This window comes from Tachyglossus aculeatus, chromosome 16 (assembly GCF_015852505.1).
Source record: "Tachyglossus aculeatus isolate mTacAcu1 chromosome 16, mTacAcu1.pri, whole genome shotgun sequence".
Taxonomy (NCBI): Eukaryota; Metazoa; Chordata; class Mammalia; order Monotremata; family Tachyglossidae; genus Tachyglossus; species Tachyglossus aculeatus.
In genome coordinates, this window is record NC_052081.1 from 43,459,872 (window position 1) to 43,474,838 (window position 14,967).

The window sequence follows — 14,967 nt, forward strand, 5'->3', positions numbered from 1 at the left end:
GAGTAGAGGAAATGAAGGCTTAATCGGGGAAGGCTTCTTGGAGAAGAAGAAGGTCTCTAGAAGGAGAATCCTGCTTCTAATCAGGCTCTCTGTATTTTTATAAGCTACTCTACTGCAGTGATAAGCAAAAATGGCACAATTCCCTTCCCTTTGGCCCAAGCGATCAGTCTGGCTTGTGCCTTGTCACCTGCCTTTTGCCCCGGCTGGTTTGGGGAGTATTTTGCTCTGGCTCACCCTCAGAAAATCCCTCCGAGAAGTAGCCACCCAGGAACTGGAACATCTGCTGGTCTCTGAACCATTTCAGCAATGGAAAGGAAGCTTCTGCTCTGGTCATCCTAATGATGCTCCTTGTTTCTTGTTTGTTTTTCATCTAGCCACAGAAGAAGGAAGACATCCAGTTACCCCGGAAAAGCCCCCCTAAAGCCACAGAGCCTGTAATGGACTTGTTGGGATTGGGTAAGGACCGGAGGCCTGTCAGCTCCTGCGTCTGTGTGGAGGAACAGTGGGCCCCGAGCCAGGTTGGGGAGCTAGTCCCGGGACGTGAGTGCCTCAGACTACTTTCCTTTCCTTGCTCTGTTTCCCTTCCCAGGCTCCCTCCCTCATTGTGCTCATTAACCAAGCCACTTCCAGGAGGCCACAGCCGACGTGCTGTGCGGAAAGTCAAATGCAACTGTCAGAGTTGCCCCCTCCGACTTCAAAGCTGCCCCCTGTTTGTCTGGTTCCCAGTGGCAGTCAGAGCCTCTGCTTGTTTTCAAGTATTGATAGGATCTTTTAAGCCGCTCGCACGGGAGCACCCCTCACACAGACCCCATCCCTCAGGACAGGGAGAAGCGGAGGCCATGTGCCCGGAGCCCATCCCAAAGCTGAGCGGTGATGCTGGGTAGGGTTCTCCCTGGTAGGGGCAGCCTTTGGCCACGTTCAAATGCCGTCCATGTTCACACTCACCGTTGGGGCTTCCAAGGCCTCAGTTATCTCAGGAGGTAAATGCTATAAATATGCAGCCGGAGGGCAGCTTTCCAGTTCACCCTAGTCTTCAGGGTGCCCCACACTCTGCACAGCACTAAGCAGCAGGGCTCCTTCCTCTCTCTGAGGGTCTCCATGGGAGGGGAGTGCCCAGCAGAAGCAGTGCAGAAGCAGCAGGGCCAAGTGGCTAGAGCACAGCCCCGGGAGTCAGAAGGACCACGGTTCTAATCCCGGCTCCATCACTTGTCTGCTGGGTGACCTCGAACAAGTCACTTCCCTTCTTTGTGCCTCATGTACCTCATTTGAATAATGGAGATTAAGACTGGGAGCTCTATATGGGACGTGGACTGTGCCCATTCTGATTAGGTTGTCTCTACCCCGGTGCTTAGTAAAGTGCCTGCCACGTGGTAAGCGCTTACCAAATACCATAAGGGAAAAAAAAAAAGAGGCAAGAGAGAGCCCATAGGGAATGTGAACCGGGACAGTCATGGATGGGGGGAAAATAGCGGTGGGAGTAGTAGCATTTATTAAGCGCTTACCATGTGGAGAGCACTGTACTGTGTGTTGGAAAAGAAAACACGGGTGAGAATTAAATAGTCTCTGTCCACCTGAAAATAAAAAGCAGAGCAAGGTCTCTGGCTACAGGTATAGAGAGAAAACTAAATAGGAGGACAGCATAAAGACAAAAACAAAAGATCAGTAGGGTATTGTGGATAGAGGAACAGATATTAAGGCTCTTTATGCCTGAGTCAAGGAGCGTGAGTCCTCTTGAGCCAGGTTTTCCTTGGGATTAAAGGATTCTTAATCCAGCCGTTCATTCCACCTTCCTGGGGGAGAGGGAAACTGACAACCCTTCCCACTCCTAGGGAGAACAAGCAATTTTGCTCAACAGGCTGGTACTGCTCACAGGTGGCTCTTAATAATGATAACAATACCATCACTAGTATTACTAAGTGCTTCCTGTGTGCTAAGGACAGGAGTTGGTACAATATTAGCAGATCGGACCCAGGCCCTGATCCATGTGGGGCTCACGGTCTCAGGGAGAAGGAGAACGAGGATTGAATCCCCCTTTTACAGATCAGGTAACTGAGACCCTAAGAAGTGAAGTGACTTCCCCAAGGTCCCAAAGCAGGTAAGTGGCAGAACCAGGATTAGAACCCAGGTCGTCTGACCCCCAGGCCCGGGCTCTTCCCACTAAGCCTTGCTTTTAACCACCTTTTCCTCCTCTCCCATCAGATGCCCCCGTTGCCAGCACTGCCACAAACAGCAAGACCTGCAACACCCTAGAGAAGGATTTAGATCTCTTTGCCTCCGCACCGTCAACCTCACTGCCGGATTCCAGGAAGGTGAGGCACACGGGTCTCCTTGACCGACGCCACTCGAGAGTCAAGGCCTCCTTCCTCCCCCCGGTTGCCCTGCTGACGTGGAGGCCTTCTGGCTCTTATCTTGACTGGCAGGGTCCTTCCTGATGTCTCGCCCAGGTGGTTGGAGGCCCCGAGCCACAGGCCCTTGATCAGTTCTCTCGGGAACTACCATGGACCTTTCTGACTTCCAAGCTACCTCCTTCCCACAGTGCTGAGGGGCAGCCATCAATTCCAGGCCCAGACATGCAGCCTGTCCCAGGCACAGTCCTTCCCTCTGGACTTGCAAGGCTGCAGCCCAAGTTGGGAGGGGTGGGGGTGGGGTGCCCAGAACTGTTTTGAGGTGGCGGGGGTAGGGGAAACTGCCGGTAGGAGGGAAAGGTCCAAGAGTCCACTATAATTGTGGTATTTGAGCATGTACTATGTGCCAAGCACTGTACAAAGCCCTTGGATAGATTCAAGATAATCAGTTTGGGTACAGTCCCCGTCCCACACAGGGCTCACAATCGAAGTGGAGCAGATGGTCTGGAGTTTGCTCTCGGCAAAAATCTGAATGTTTATCGCGAAGTCTTCCCCTTGAGCTTGGCAGTCTTCCTTTGACCGGTAGGAAGGCAAACAGGGTCGGTGTAGAGTCCCCTCCTGGGGGCCTCTCTAATCACATCCCCATCTCTCTCCCTTCCCCTACCCAGGTGGTAGGGTCCATGCCAACCGCAGGAAGCTCCGGATCCGTCCCTGAGAATCTGAACCTGTTTCCTGACCCCAGGAGTAAAGCAGAAGAATCCGGCAAGAAGCAGCTCTCCAAAGACTCCATCTTGTCCTTGTACGGGTCCCAGACTACTCAGTTACCTGCTCCAGGTGTGTTTCTTGGGGGTGGGGTGGGAAGATTGGGTCACTAGTGGGAGGGTTTGAAAAAAGGAAATGTGGGGACCTGACAGACTGGGGCCCTGTCCAGTGAGCTGTGTCAGGTCACTTCCTTGAGGAGCAAAGTGAACCCGTCTAGGGACAGAGCCACGAGGCTCCATTTGGTTTCTGTCACCCATCCCCTTCCTAAGGTGACCCGGCTGTGGCTGCCGGTGACCCCCGGAACCCACAGACCTTTGTGATATGGGGGAAAAGAGCATGGATCTGAGAGTCCCAGTCCTGGCTCGCCCACTGGCTGCCTGTCCCACCTGAGGCAAATTACTTGACCTGTACTTACTGGGCCTCTGTTTCATCGTCTCTAAGACGTGCCCCTTCCTACCTATCAGGCATCATGGGGCAGTTCTTACGAACACACTTTGGGGAGAAGCACAAGCCAGTCAGTTAATCATATTTATTGAGAGCTTACCATGGGCAGACCACTGTATTAAGTGCTTGGGAGAGTACAGTATAACAGTATGACAGACACATTCCCTGCCCACAACAAGCTTACAGTCTAGAGTGACTAGCACAGCTAATTCTAGCACAACTAATTCTCCCAGTGGTGGTGATGCCACCCCGGGCCCACCCCAACCTCTCCCCTTTTCTCCCTGTATGGCATTGAATGGGCCTGAGACCCCCGTGGCTCCTTCAGCGACACCAGAAGGTGGGCTCTCGGCCAGTTGGGAGAACGATCCGCCAGGGGAAGGGGCTGGGTTCAAGTATATGAAACACACAATTTTCCTCCATCCTCTCTCACAAGAGGAACCTTGGCTTCCTCTCCCTCCCCAAGGCATGATGACCTTCGTGTGCTTCTTTGGCAGCTATGTTCATGGCTCCGGCACAAATTGCTTATCCTGCAGCTGCCTACCCCAGCTACCCAGGGGTCACTCCCCCTGGCAACATGATTGGGGGCATGATGCCCCCCCCGGTGGGTGTGATGGCCCAGGCGGGAGCCCCTGGGATGGTGGCCCCAATGGCCATCCCGGCCGGCTACATGGGCGGCCTGCAGACGGCAGTGATGGGCGTCCCCAGCGGGATGCTGGCGGCCCAGCAGGCTGGGTATGTGGCCGGCATGACGGCGGGTGTGCCCCAGCCCTTGTACGGCGTCCAGCCAGCACAGCAGCTCCAGTGGAACATTGCTCAGGTAAGTCAAGGTCCGCCACCCCCTGACCCCTTCCCCTCTGATAGCAGCCGGACCTGGCTTCTGGAGAGAGATGAACGTACTCATTTCTCCCGCCGATGACTGGTCTCTAGGCCGAGCCAGGTGAATCCCGGGGCTTGTGATTTGTCGGGAGCTGGAGCAGGAAGGTTACAAGTCCCCATGTGGGAAGACAGGTTCCCCCGGTCTCTGACCTGCTGGGAGTTTCCAAAGACCAGTCACCCGGATATCTGACCCCTGCACTTCCTGCGCAGAGAGGGTCTTGGTTCTGGGTAGAGCCTGGCAAGCTCAGAGGCATCTCTCCATCTACAGGTGGGATTGGGGGTGGAGGCTCAGCGGAAAGGTCCCTGGTAATAAACTGCCAGTTGGTAATAAGCCACCAGTCGATGGCGTGGTCTCCCTAAGGGAGTAGACTCTTCCCCTCAAGAGCTCCCCGCTCCCTGCCAGTCTCTGCATTAGCTGCTCTCTAAAGTCTCCTTACTCCTTTCCCTCCACAGATGACACAGCAGATGGCAGGTATGAACTTCTACGGCACCAACGGGATGATGAGCTATGGACAGTCTATGGGTGGCGGAAGTGGCCAGGGAGCCAATCAGACACTGAGCACTCAGATGTGGAAATAAAAGTGAAAGCCTGTATTTCTCTTTCCCCCCGACCCCTCCGACCCCCACCGCCCTTTTTTTTTTCTCTTCCCTCTCCTTTCCTCCCTGTTCCCACATGTCCTCACCCTCCTCCTTTATTTTGTTTGAAAAATGCTCTGAGACACACAGGGTTTGGGGCGGCTCCCTCAACTCTGTTCCGTGTAGCCGCACTCCTCCCCCCCATTCCCGGCCCTCCCATATCTGAGACCTGTCTGTTGCCCTTTGCCGTCCATGCTTGAAACCAAGCCTCAGCCACCAGGACTCCCCTGGCCGTGCCTGCAGGAGCGGACTGTGGTCACCTCCAGCACAGTAGACTGGCACACACTGTGGGGTACTTTCCCATGGGCACATTAATCTCTCAGAGGATCCTGAGTGGGCCCTTTTGGGGTTTGTATCGGGGCTCTGGGGGAGGGATTTGGAGAGTCCATTTGGTCATTCTTAAGCTTTGGGTGGGGGGGTGGGGTAGCAAAGAAAGGGTTTAAAAGCAAGCAAATAACTCACAAGTTTGGCACAGGGGGAAAGCCAGCACTGGCCTGGATTAGAACCCAGCTCCTCCCAAGGTGAAGAAACCTCTTTTCCCTCTCCTCCCCTGCCCCTCCCTACCCCCAGTATTTTGGGGTTTTCAGGGCTGGGGCCCTGCATTGCTGCTTCAGTCAACCTTCATTGGAACCAAAGTCATTTGGAGGGCCCCTCCCCCTAGAGAAGGGATGCTGGGATGCGGGGGGCGGGGAACAGGGGGACATACCCACCATGTCGAATGTGAAACTTGCACTTCAGAGTGGCTTACCATTTTTTATTTTCCCATCCAATCAGTGGTGGTGGTTTTTTAAAAAGAGACCACTTTTTTAGATTAACCAACTGAGAGGAACTAATTTATCCACAAGCCAAGCCCTTGTGGCAAGTTTTTTTTTTTTCTTACAGTTTTAAATATTTGCTATCTGACATCTTAACTCAGACCCTTTCTCTCAAATCCCTTCCTCCCCCACTTCCCCTTCCTCCCCACACCTCACTTCTGGTTGGTTCCTATATCACCCCATCCCCTCTTCTCATTTGCTCAGTGACTAGACAGAGGGGCGGGACCATTTTCCTGTCTGTCACCAACCACCTCATTAGAAAATGTTTAAAAAAAAAAAAAAAGAATCTGCTTAAAGGTCTCTTCGGCGTGAACAAAAAGATGTTTGCGGTTGACTTTATCCTGTGTATATGTAAATTCCTTAATAAAATATTGCAGTGAGAAACGGGGTGATCTTCGTCCTCGTTCTGTAGGTGGGGGGAGCAGTACCGTATGGATGGCAGGTAACTGTTCTCACGCTCCAACTGTTGTTCCTGACTTCCAGGGTCTTCCCTCTGCACTTCCCCCTGGGTCACACAGGGCTCCTCACCTGCACAACCTCATGAGAGGTGACCAGGAAGAGACATTCGGGATGGAGGGTTTCCTTCTACAAGAAGCACTTTGCTTCCTGCACTCGGGGATCTAAGCAGGGGAGGAGGATGCGCCATAGTCAGTTCCAAAGCCATATGAAAAAGTGTCTGCCATGAGTGCCTGCCCCCGAAGCTGTCCTGCCGAAATCAAAGGGCAGCAGCCTTCCCTTGGGGCATGGCCTAGACAGAGTGAGCTGCCAGCCTCTCATCACCACCTCCAGCGGGCCGTGGCTTCCTGAACCTGGCTGGAGCCGGGCCCGGGCCCTGCCCCTGAGGGGCAGAAACTTCACCAGGTCTTCAGGCAGAGCGGCATCTCTTGGCTCTTTCCCAGAGACCCCTGGTATCCCTTGGTGTGTTAGCCAGCCCCGGCTGGGTTGGCGTTAGGGGCCAGACATCTTGGCTCCTTTGCACGTGCCCTCATCCTGGAAAGATTCGTGCCCTGGGCCTAAGGGTAATCGAATAAACCCGTCCTCTGGGGGGTTGAGTTTTCAGGAATCCACCAAGAAGAACTGGGGGGTTTTGCTGTGCAGAAAGGGTGGTGTTCCCAAAATAGGGAGGGGTGGGCAAGGCCTAGGGGTAGACCGGGGACAATGGTCCCCACTACCCAACCTTGGGGAGGAGGGAAGGATCCTATAGTCCCACCACGACACCATAAACGGGCACAAAGGAAATAACCTCCCCGGTGGTTTTCAAACTCGCTTTAATCGTCTTTACTTGCTGCCCAAATACTGTACATGCAGAGTACAAGCCGTATGAAGAACGTGAACAGACCATTTTCTCCTTGGGGAAAATGGGCAAGAAATAGTGTACAAAATAGCATGCGCCCGTCCCGGCCTTCAGACCTGCTGCATGTAAACCACAAAAATACGAGAGTTTTACATTAGGAAATAACACAGACATAGAAAACATTACAGAGCACAAGTAGAAAATGCCTTTTGCTTTTTCTCTTAGTGGTACACTGTTAGTGCCCATCAGACATCCCTCCTCTTTGCATGATGCTTCAGGATTGGAAAAAAAAATAAGATAAGCCTCTTCTGTGGAGTTTTATTGTTTTCTGGAGTTTGTGTAAGGAGTCTTTTTAGGTTTTGAAAATGAACCACACTGCACTTTTTGAAGGATTTGGAAATGAAATCATCTGATGACTAAAAGCGAAACAATGTTCAGCTACTTAACGCCCGCTGGAAGCAAGACGTTTATGAGAACACTCTGCCCTGAGTTTGAAAAGGGACATTTTATTTTACACTGATGCTTTTTGAGGATGGTGCAGTTGGAAGGGGGCGGGAGAATAAAATAGGCATCAAACTCTTGAATTTTAAATGGACTATTGGAGATTTCCACCAGGTCAGCCCTCACGGGACTGAAGGGTGGGAAAAGGCTAGTACTTTGAGAATTTAGATGTGAATGAGTCCAGTCTGACAAGCCAATATCCGCCTCACCATTTAACACGCTGTAAGCGCTTAACAAATACCAACATACTGTAAGTATCTTTGTTGGGTGACTTATTTTTCCTGGCATTTTGGAGGCAGGGTAAAACATTAGTAAAACATTGGTTCAGTGCTGTCGGATTCAGCTGAGCTTTTTGATATTCTCAACGGATGCAACACCTGCCTCAATGCTGGTGTGTGAATGCAGTTCTAAACTGAAGAAAATGGAGATTGTAAACTCCTTGAGAGCAGGGATCGTGTTGACTAACTCTATCGCACTCTCCCAAGTGCTTAGTACAGTGCTCTGCACACAGTAAGCGCTCAATAAATATGATTGAATGAATGAATGAATGAATGCTCTGAATAGAGTAAGTACTCAATAAATTCCAACATTTGATGGATGGGAGAGGATGTGCAGATGGCTAGATTGCTAGTGAGCTAAGGGGCCCTGTGCAAATTTAGGGCCCAAAACACCAAATTCCACTTCACTTCTCGCTCTGTTTCTAGTGCCGCTCCACAGTTGGATTTTTTCCAATCTCTTGTGAAAATCTGCTGTTCCAATCCTTCAGGAAAAAGGCCTGGAACCCCTCACAAAAGCCAAGATCCCCCCTAAAATCTCGGTAGCATTTTCTAGTACAAAAGCTTCTAAACAATGGTGATGGGTTTATTGAAAACCCAAATCCTTGTGTAACCCCCAGGACCCCTTTACCAAAGATTTAAGGTCCTGAGGAAAAGATTCTTCAGTCAATCAATGATTGAGGGCTTTCTGCGTGCAGAGCACTGTACTAAGCATTTGGGAGAGTATGAGTTGGTAGACATGTTCCCTACCCACAACAAGCTTACAGTCTACTGGGGGAGACAGACATTAAAATAAATTATGGTTGTGGATATAAGTGCTGTGGGGCTAGGGGTGGGCAAATAAAGGGTACAAATCCAAGTGCAAGTGTGACGCAGAAGGAAGAAGGAATCGGGAAAATGAGAGCTTAGTCAGGGAAGGCCTCTTGGAGGAGATGTGATTTTAATAAATCCAGCAATTCTGAACTCCCAGATTCTTCTCTGGGGTGTCACTGACGGAACAGCGTCCATAAGCCACAGGGTTGGCATTTGGATGAGGGGTGGGAACAGGGTATTGAGAGGAGGGGTGTGTGATGGGCGTGGCTTATTTTACCTTCACTACATGAAAAGATTGAGCCCTTTAAGGAAACAAGGCCACCAACATCAAAGTGCTCACGTTCGAGAGGCATTTTGGACGGTTCGGCCGAAGCAGCCTTTTGCCAGAGAAAAACACGTTGCTCTCTTTGGCATCGCAGACATTTCTTTGAGATCCTAATCCACCCTTCCCTCAGCAAATCCTGGGATTTCCAGTTTATATCCAGTCCCCTTTAAAGACCCCTCTTCCCCCACCCACCCTATAGGGGCAGAGAGGGGAAACGAGGGGACACAATCATAACGCAAACGTGTCCCCCCCAAACAGTTTCCTTTGCCCTTTACAGTAGATTTATTTATATTTATATATGTATACGTATATATATATAAATATATATAAATATGGGTTTTTTTGCTTCATTCATTGTCTCTTCACCTGCACGAAATGCAAACGGAAAGAAGAGGGGAAGAGTCAGCAACGAGGAGCCAGACACCAGAATACCCACCCTGGTCCTGAACTAAGGAAGTCGCTGATGCAGGCAGCAGCATTTTAAATGAGATCTTCTGTGTGCCAGGTGAATGCGGAAGCTGATCACGGAAGGGGCAGCGGGAGGCAGGTGAGATGGCATCCTGGCACCTCCCTCCTCCACAGGCCCCCTGCAACAGCCACCTAGGAGAAGCCCAAATTAGCTTTGCTTTGGTGTCTCTCTCCCTCTCTCTCACTCACGCTCTCTCCCAGGGCTTCTAAAGCCACTCTCACCCTGGGCTAAACAGGATCCAAAGTCACAGCAGCAGCAGCAGCAGCAGCAGGATTCTCAGAGTCCACATCCGGGCAGATGTGCAGGCAGGCACCCCCAGCCTGCTACAAGATCAGACACTCACGGGAGAATGGAAAACGGCATCAGACAGACGTGACCTGCCCAAGGGAGGGGAGGGCCCTCTCTTTGCTTAGAAAAGTGTGAGGTATCGGGATGCCGGGGGTCCCGGCGGGGAGAACGACCACCATTCATGATGTGGGCGAGGGTCAGGGTGGCGGGAGCAGGTTTCGGGGCGAGGGGGTGCTTCTCTCCCAGTGAGGCTTTCCGATGAGGTTGTGCTACATGTCATTTCTCAGGAAATAAGTCAGGAAGAATCCACAGGGAAGGGGAGGTGTACAGTTCTGCTCTTCCACCAGCCAGCCGTGAAAGACGGGCGTCAGATATCGCAGAGATGAAAGGGGCCTCGAGAGGTCATGTGGTCCAGCCCCCTGCCTCTGGGCAAGGAAGCTCCTGGCGGTGGCCTGCCTGGTCCTGTCCCTGGACTCCTTGTTTAATGGTCAGTCAGTCGAGGCTGGGCAAGCTCGGCTGGCCATATCTTCCCAGATTGTCCAGACTTGGTCTCAGGAGACTTCCTCCTGACTCGGGGGGGAGGAGAGAGGGAGGAAGGGCCTGCGCCCCCCAGGGTGAGCTGCTCCCCTGTTACCTCGACCCAGGGGCCAACCTTGTCCTGGGCTCGCAATGGGGAGGACCCACCTGCCCCACCACAACTTCCAGAGCCCCCAAACCAAAATCATCTCCACCTCCCTCCTCTCTTGCTTCGGCACCTCAGGAGCTACAAAGCTCCAACACCCGACACCGCCCCCCCCGCAACACACACTTTACCCCTTCCGGTGCCGGATACCTTTCCAGCAGCCCACCCAAAGAGGAGTGGGTGGGAGACTCTAACTAGAGGCCCCTTGCCCCCATCCTCCTCCAGCCCTGATGGAAACCAGCTGTGACTGATACTCCTCAGGTGTCCTCCTGGGAAGAAGGGAGAACCCAGATCCCCTTGAATCACGAAGTGATTTCGACCCCAACTCCATCAAAGGCCACTTGGAATCACCCCCCCGCACCAGCCCAGCCCTGGCTGCCTGGGTCCCATCTCTGGGTCCCAAACACTGGCCACCTGCCAGCTGGAAAAGAAAGCCAGATCCGACATATCCCATCTTGGCTCCAGTCCTGCCAATAGACCACCCCCATCCTGGAGGTCCACTCCGGTCCATCAGGCAGGGGAGCCGGCCAAATCCCAGAGTGGGGAGCAAGAGAACTCCTCAAGTCAGTGGGGGAGGCCACAAGGTCACTGGTAGGGAATGAAATGGCAGGTGTGACAACTGTCCTATTTCTGAGTCAACAGAGGTGGAGTGGGGGTGGGGGAAATGAATAAGAAGGCAGATTTTAAGTCAAACAGAATGTCCAGTGCAGCTTCTATAGCCCGTATTGGCATAAAGAAGACCTCTCTGATTGTTCCTGGCTACAAAATGTTCCACCACCCACACTGACAATACAAAGGTACTTAGCAGTGCCCTACGAACACCTATGTTATGTACAGTATATATACCACGCTCACACACACACAAACACACACACACCCTCACTCACTCAGGATGAAACACACACCAAAACATACACATAAAGTCACATTGTGCAAAGGATTAAAAGTGGTTTTTGAGCTGCAGTCAGTTTGATTATCCACGGGTTATTTATCCCCTTCATGGTTTATCCACAGTGGATTGCTAAAGTCTCTCCAGATGGGAACCTGCCCTGACCCAAGGCTATATTCCCCCTTCCCTCGATTCCCTGGGTCCTGGAGTGGCTTCCTCCAGGAGGTTAAAAGCGAGTTCCTTACCATGAGTTGTTTTGGATAATCCGTGTCTCTCTGCACTTGTTTGGATATGCAAGAACTGGCTGTAAAGTAAAACCTGCTTTCCCATTTCTTACCTTTTTGGGGCGGGATTGGGTCCAGCCCCAGGTCTGGGCTTTGAAAGCCCAAGGGCATTAAGTGGTCAGTGTCCGGCCACGAGGACCTGGGCCCCCGCTAGTCCCTTTGGACCTTGGCCAATGTGTTATCTAAGCAGACTCAGCCCTGCAGCCTTCCCTCCCCAGGGCAGGTTGTTTCCACCCCTTGCAGGGTTGCTTCCATGGGCCTCACCCACACCGGTGGCCAGTGAGCCAACTCAGGGGCCCAATTCAGGCAGAGGCCTCGGGGCCCCTGGATAAGATGTCCAGCCTGCAGGGGCCGTGGGACAGGGCCAGTGAGAGAGGTCCAGCCAGGTGGCTGGGGGAAACCCAGAACCGGCTGGGGGCTGATATGTCAAGAGGAGGGGAGGACTGGGGTGAGTTGACCAGAAAAGTCCACCTGCCCCAGGGCCTTGCCCCTTCTCCCGGCATCATTGGTGGCTTCACACTGGGGCACGCAGGCTGGACTGGATCCCTGCTGCCTCTTCCTGCAGCTCCACCCCATCCCCCTCAAGGTGCTTTTAAAAGGGGAGGAACAAGGCGGATTTCCAAAACCCAGCCCAGGGCACTGGTATCAGGTGGTGCTCCATAGTGGATGCTGTCAAACACCCACTTCCCTACCCTCGCGGGACAGGCAGAATTTGGGCTTACTGGTTGATCCTGTTTACGGGAGTCAGGACTGAGGAGGGGAGCGGCCTGTATTGCTCTGGACAGTGAGTGACCCCCAGAGGGACAGATCCCATCCCGGGAAGGAGAGTCCACCGCCCAGAGACCCTGAGCTCTTTGGTCGTGGGTGTGTCGAGGAAAGCAGAAATCCCAAAGCCAGGGATTTGCTAGACACTGAACACACGGATTAGGTTTTCCTTGCAGCATGGATCCAGGAGCCTTAAACAGGGGAACTCCATTGAAGAAATGTTGACACACACCCCTGGATTGAGGCCTTCCTGGCCACCCATCTCCCTTTCTGGCCTCTAGTGCCCCCTTTCCAACCACCCTTCCCAGCTTCTCATCCCCCTTCCCTCCAGGGACCAGTGAGGAGCAGCGCAACCTCCTGTGCTCTCATTCTCTTTTAAAAAGAAGAAAGCTTAAACCAAACCAATAGGGTTTGGAGATCCAAGATCCCACCCCCAGTCCCTATGCCAGCTTCCTTCCCTGTGCCCCAACCCATCCATGCCCTAGTCTGGAGCTCTCCCAATCTGATTCCTCTCAGCAAGCCGAACAGAAGGAATTGATTTCTAAGGGGTCTCTCCCCTGCTGGCCCCCACTACCCTAGGCCCTTCCAGTCAAATATCCCGAACTCAGGTTTGCTACAGGAACTCGGGTCTCCTTTGGAGTCATGAGGCCGGCAGATTTCCTAACAAAAGCAAAATCGACATAAACAGTCAGGAAATACCTTCCGGCCCATTGTCGCTCCGTAGCGACTGCTACAGAAACTTCCCCAGCCGTGAGCTGGCTGGACGGAGAGGGAAGAAAAAAGGGTCTTGGTTTCCCTGATCACACAGGCCACAGGGACTTGGGAAAAGACTGGGGAACAGGAATTCCTGAATAGGGATGGGGGGGAAATAGGGAGATTGCCTTCCCTGGAGTTTAGCACCTTAATCTCTTGTTCCAGGGGTCCCGGCCTTTTGACTCTGAGTTCAAAGGGGAGGAGGGCTTGGTGAGGGCTGGAGAGGGGGTTAGGGGCTAGGGAATGCCCTTCGACAGTCCAGGGGAGCGGCCCCTGCCTCCGGCTTCAGCGGGGCTGCTTGGTGCACAGGCTCAATGCTACTGATGCAGTCAACAAAATTAGTCGCCGATGCTGCAAAATAGGGACCAGGAAATCCTACTGGGCTCCAAGCGGTTGGGGGGTCGGGTTGGTCCAGTCGGCCAGGGGCAAGCCTCTGGACAAAGAGCGCAGCAAGAGTTCAAAGAGAGCGAGGCAGGCTATGTTGGATGCTACATTCCTTAAAAATTAAAAAAAAATAATTAATTAGTGCCCAGTAGAATCAGAGAGTCTTGTTCCACGCTTTCCTGGAAGGAACAAAACCAACAGAAAGGCCGTGAAAGACGAAATAAACAGGCACATGCTACTTGCGATGGTATCAGTCAGAACCGACCTGCAGTATTCCCAGGAATCGGGAGTCCTTGTCCCCTGGTGAAATTCCAATTTTGGTTTCTTTCCCACGTGGCAGGATGAGGCGCGGTGACAGTCGTGGGAATTAGACTTGGTTTTGCATGGGAAGGACAGTGGGTCATCCCTCACACGCATACATACGTGCCATTCACACACTCGCACCTTCACACAGCACACGCACACACACCCTGTACACACACAGCACACAGAGGAGTCTTCTTGCCTTCTGGGCTAGTAGGGATTTGGGGTGGGGGTGTCCGGCTGTTCCAGAAAAGGGGACAGGTGGGGAGAGGGGATCTGGTTCAGCCGGTCCCCCCACTCCCCCTCCCCTCTCCAGCTTCTCCTTTCCGGGATCCTTAAGGACAGGAAGGACTTGTGGAGCTCTCGAGAGAGGACTGAGACAGCCGGCGCGTGAGAGGGCCGATGGTGGAGTCTGCCAGGGAGGAGGTGGGGAAGAGTTTGTACCAGCCTGTCACCATGTTGCTCAAATCCAGCTCTTCCAGGACGATCTGGGCCATTCCCATGAAGCATTTGTGGTCCATACGGCCATAATCACCCCAGACAATCAACTGTTGGGGAGGTGGAGGGAATAATTGGTCAGCGAAGGGTTGACTGCATTGGGAATAATAATACCTTGCTTCTTATACGGTGCTTTTAATTTTTCCAAATTCACAACATCCCTGTGAAATAGGGGGGAGGCAGGCACTATTCCCTTCGTTTCACAGATGAGGAAATTAAGGCCCAGAGAGGTTAAGAGATTTGTATGAGGTCACAGAGCAGGGCAGTGACAGACCTAGGATTAGAGGCCTGCATTCTGATGCCCAGCCCCATGTTCCTTCCACTACGACACTCTGCCCATCCTCCCTAACAACCAGGACTCCTGCAGATTATCTCATTTCCACCCCAGTACTTAGCACAGTGCTTGGCACATAGTAAGTACTTACAAATCATCCTAAGAACTCAAAAGAAAGGCTGACTGGGGGACAGGGGTCAGCCAGGAATCCAAAATTTCGTCTCAGAGATCCATGTCTCGTCACCAACCTTCTCCGGAAGAATTGGGCACGTCCCACCTTCCCCTTAAGAGT

General features: G+C 52.6%; 2 protein-coding genes across 4 annotated transcripts in view; one reads left to right on the top strand and one right to left on the bottom strand.

Moving 5' to 3' along the window:
* The window catches only part of SMAP2 (small ArfGAP2), a 38,603-nt gene extending 33,129 nt beyond the window's left edge, over positions 1-5,474 (top strand). Inside the window, exons 6-10 of the mRNA XM_038758307.1 lie at positions 375-456; positions 2,200-2,309; positions 3,014-3,179; positions 4,046-4,368; positions 4,881-5,474. Of these exons, the coding sequence (XP_038614235.1) occupies positions 375-456; positions 2,200-2,309; positions 3,014-3,179; positions 4,046-4,368; positions 4,881-5,006 (807 nt within the window). The 3' untranslated portion in view covers positions 5,007-5,474. The remainder of the gene's footprint in view (positions 1-374; positions 457-2,199; positions 2,310-3,013; positions 3,180-4,045; positions 4,369-4,880) is intronic.
* A 3,347-nt stretch (positions 5,475-8,821) lies between these two features.
* The window catches only part of RIMS3 (regulating synaptic membrane exocytosis 3), a 45,186-nt gene continuing 39,040 nt past the window's right edge, over positions 8,822-14,967 (bottom strand). For all 3 annotated transcript variants that reach the window (XM_038758317.1, XM_038758319.1, XM_038758318.1), the window contains exon 7: positions 8,822-14,451. In XM_038758317.1, coding sequence (XP_038614245.1) covers positions 14,239-14,451 — 213 coding nt within the window. In that variant the 3' untranslated portion in view covers positions 8,822-14,238. The remainder of the gene's footprint in view (positions 14,452-14,967) is intronic.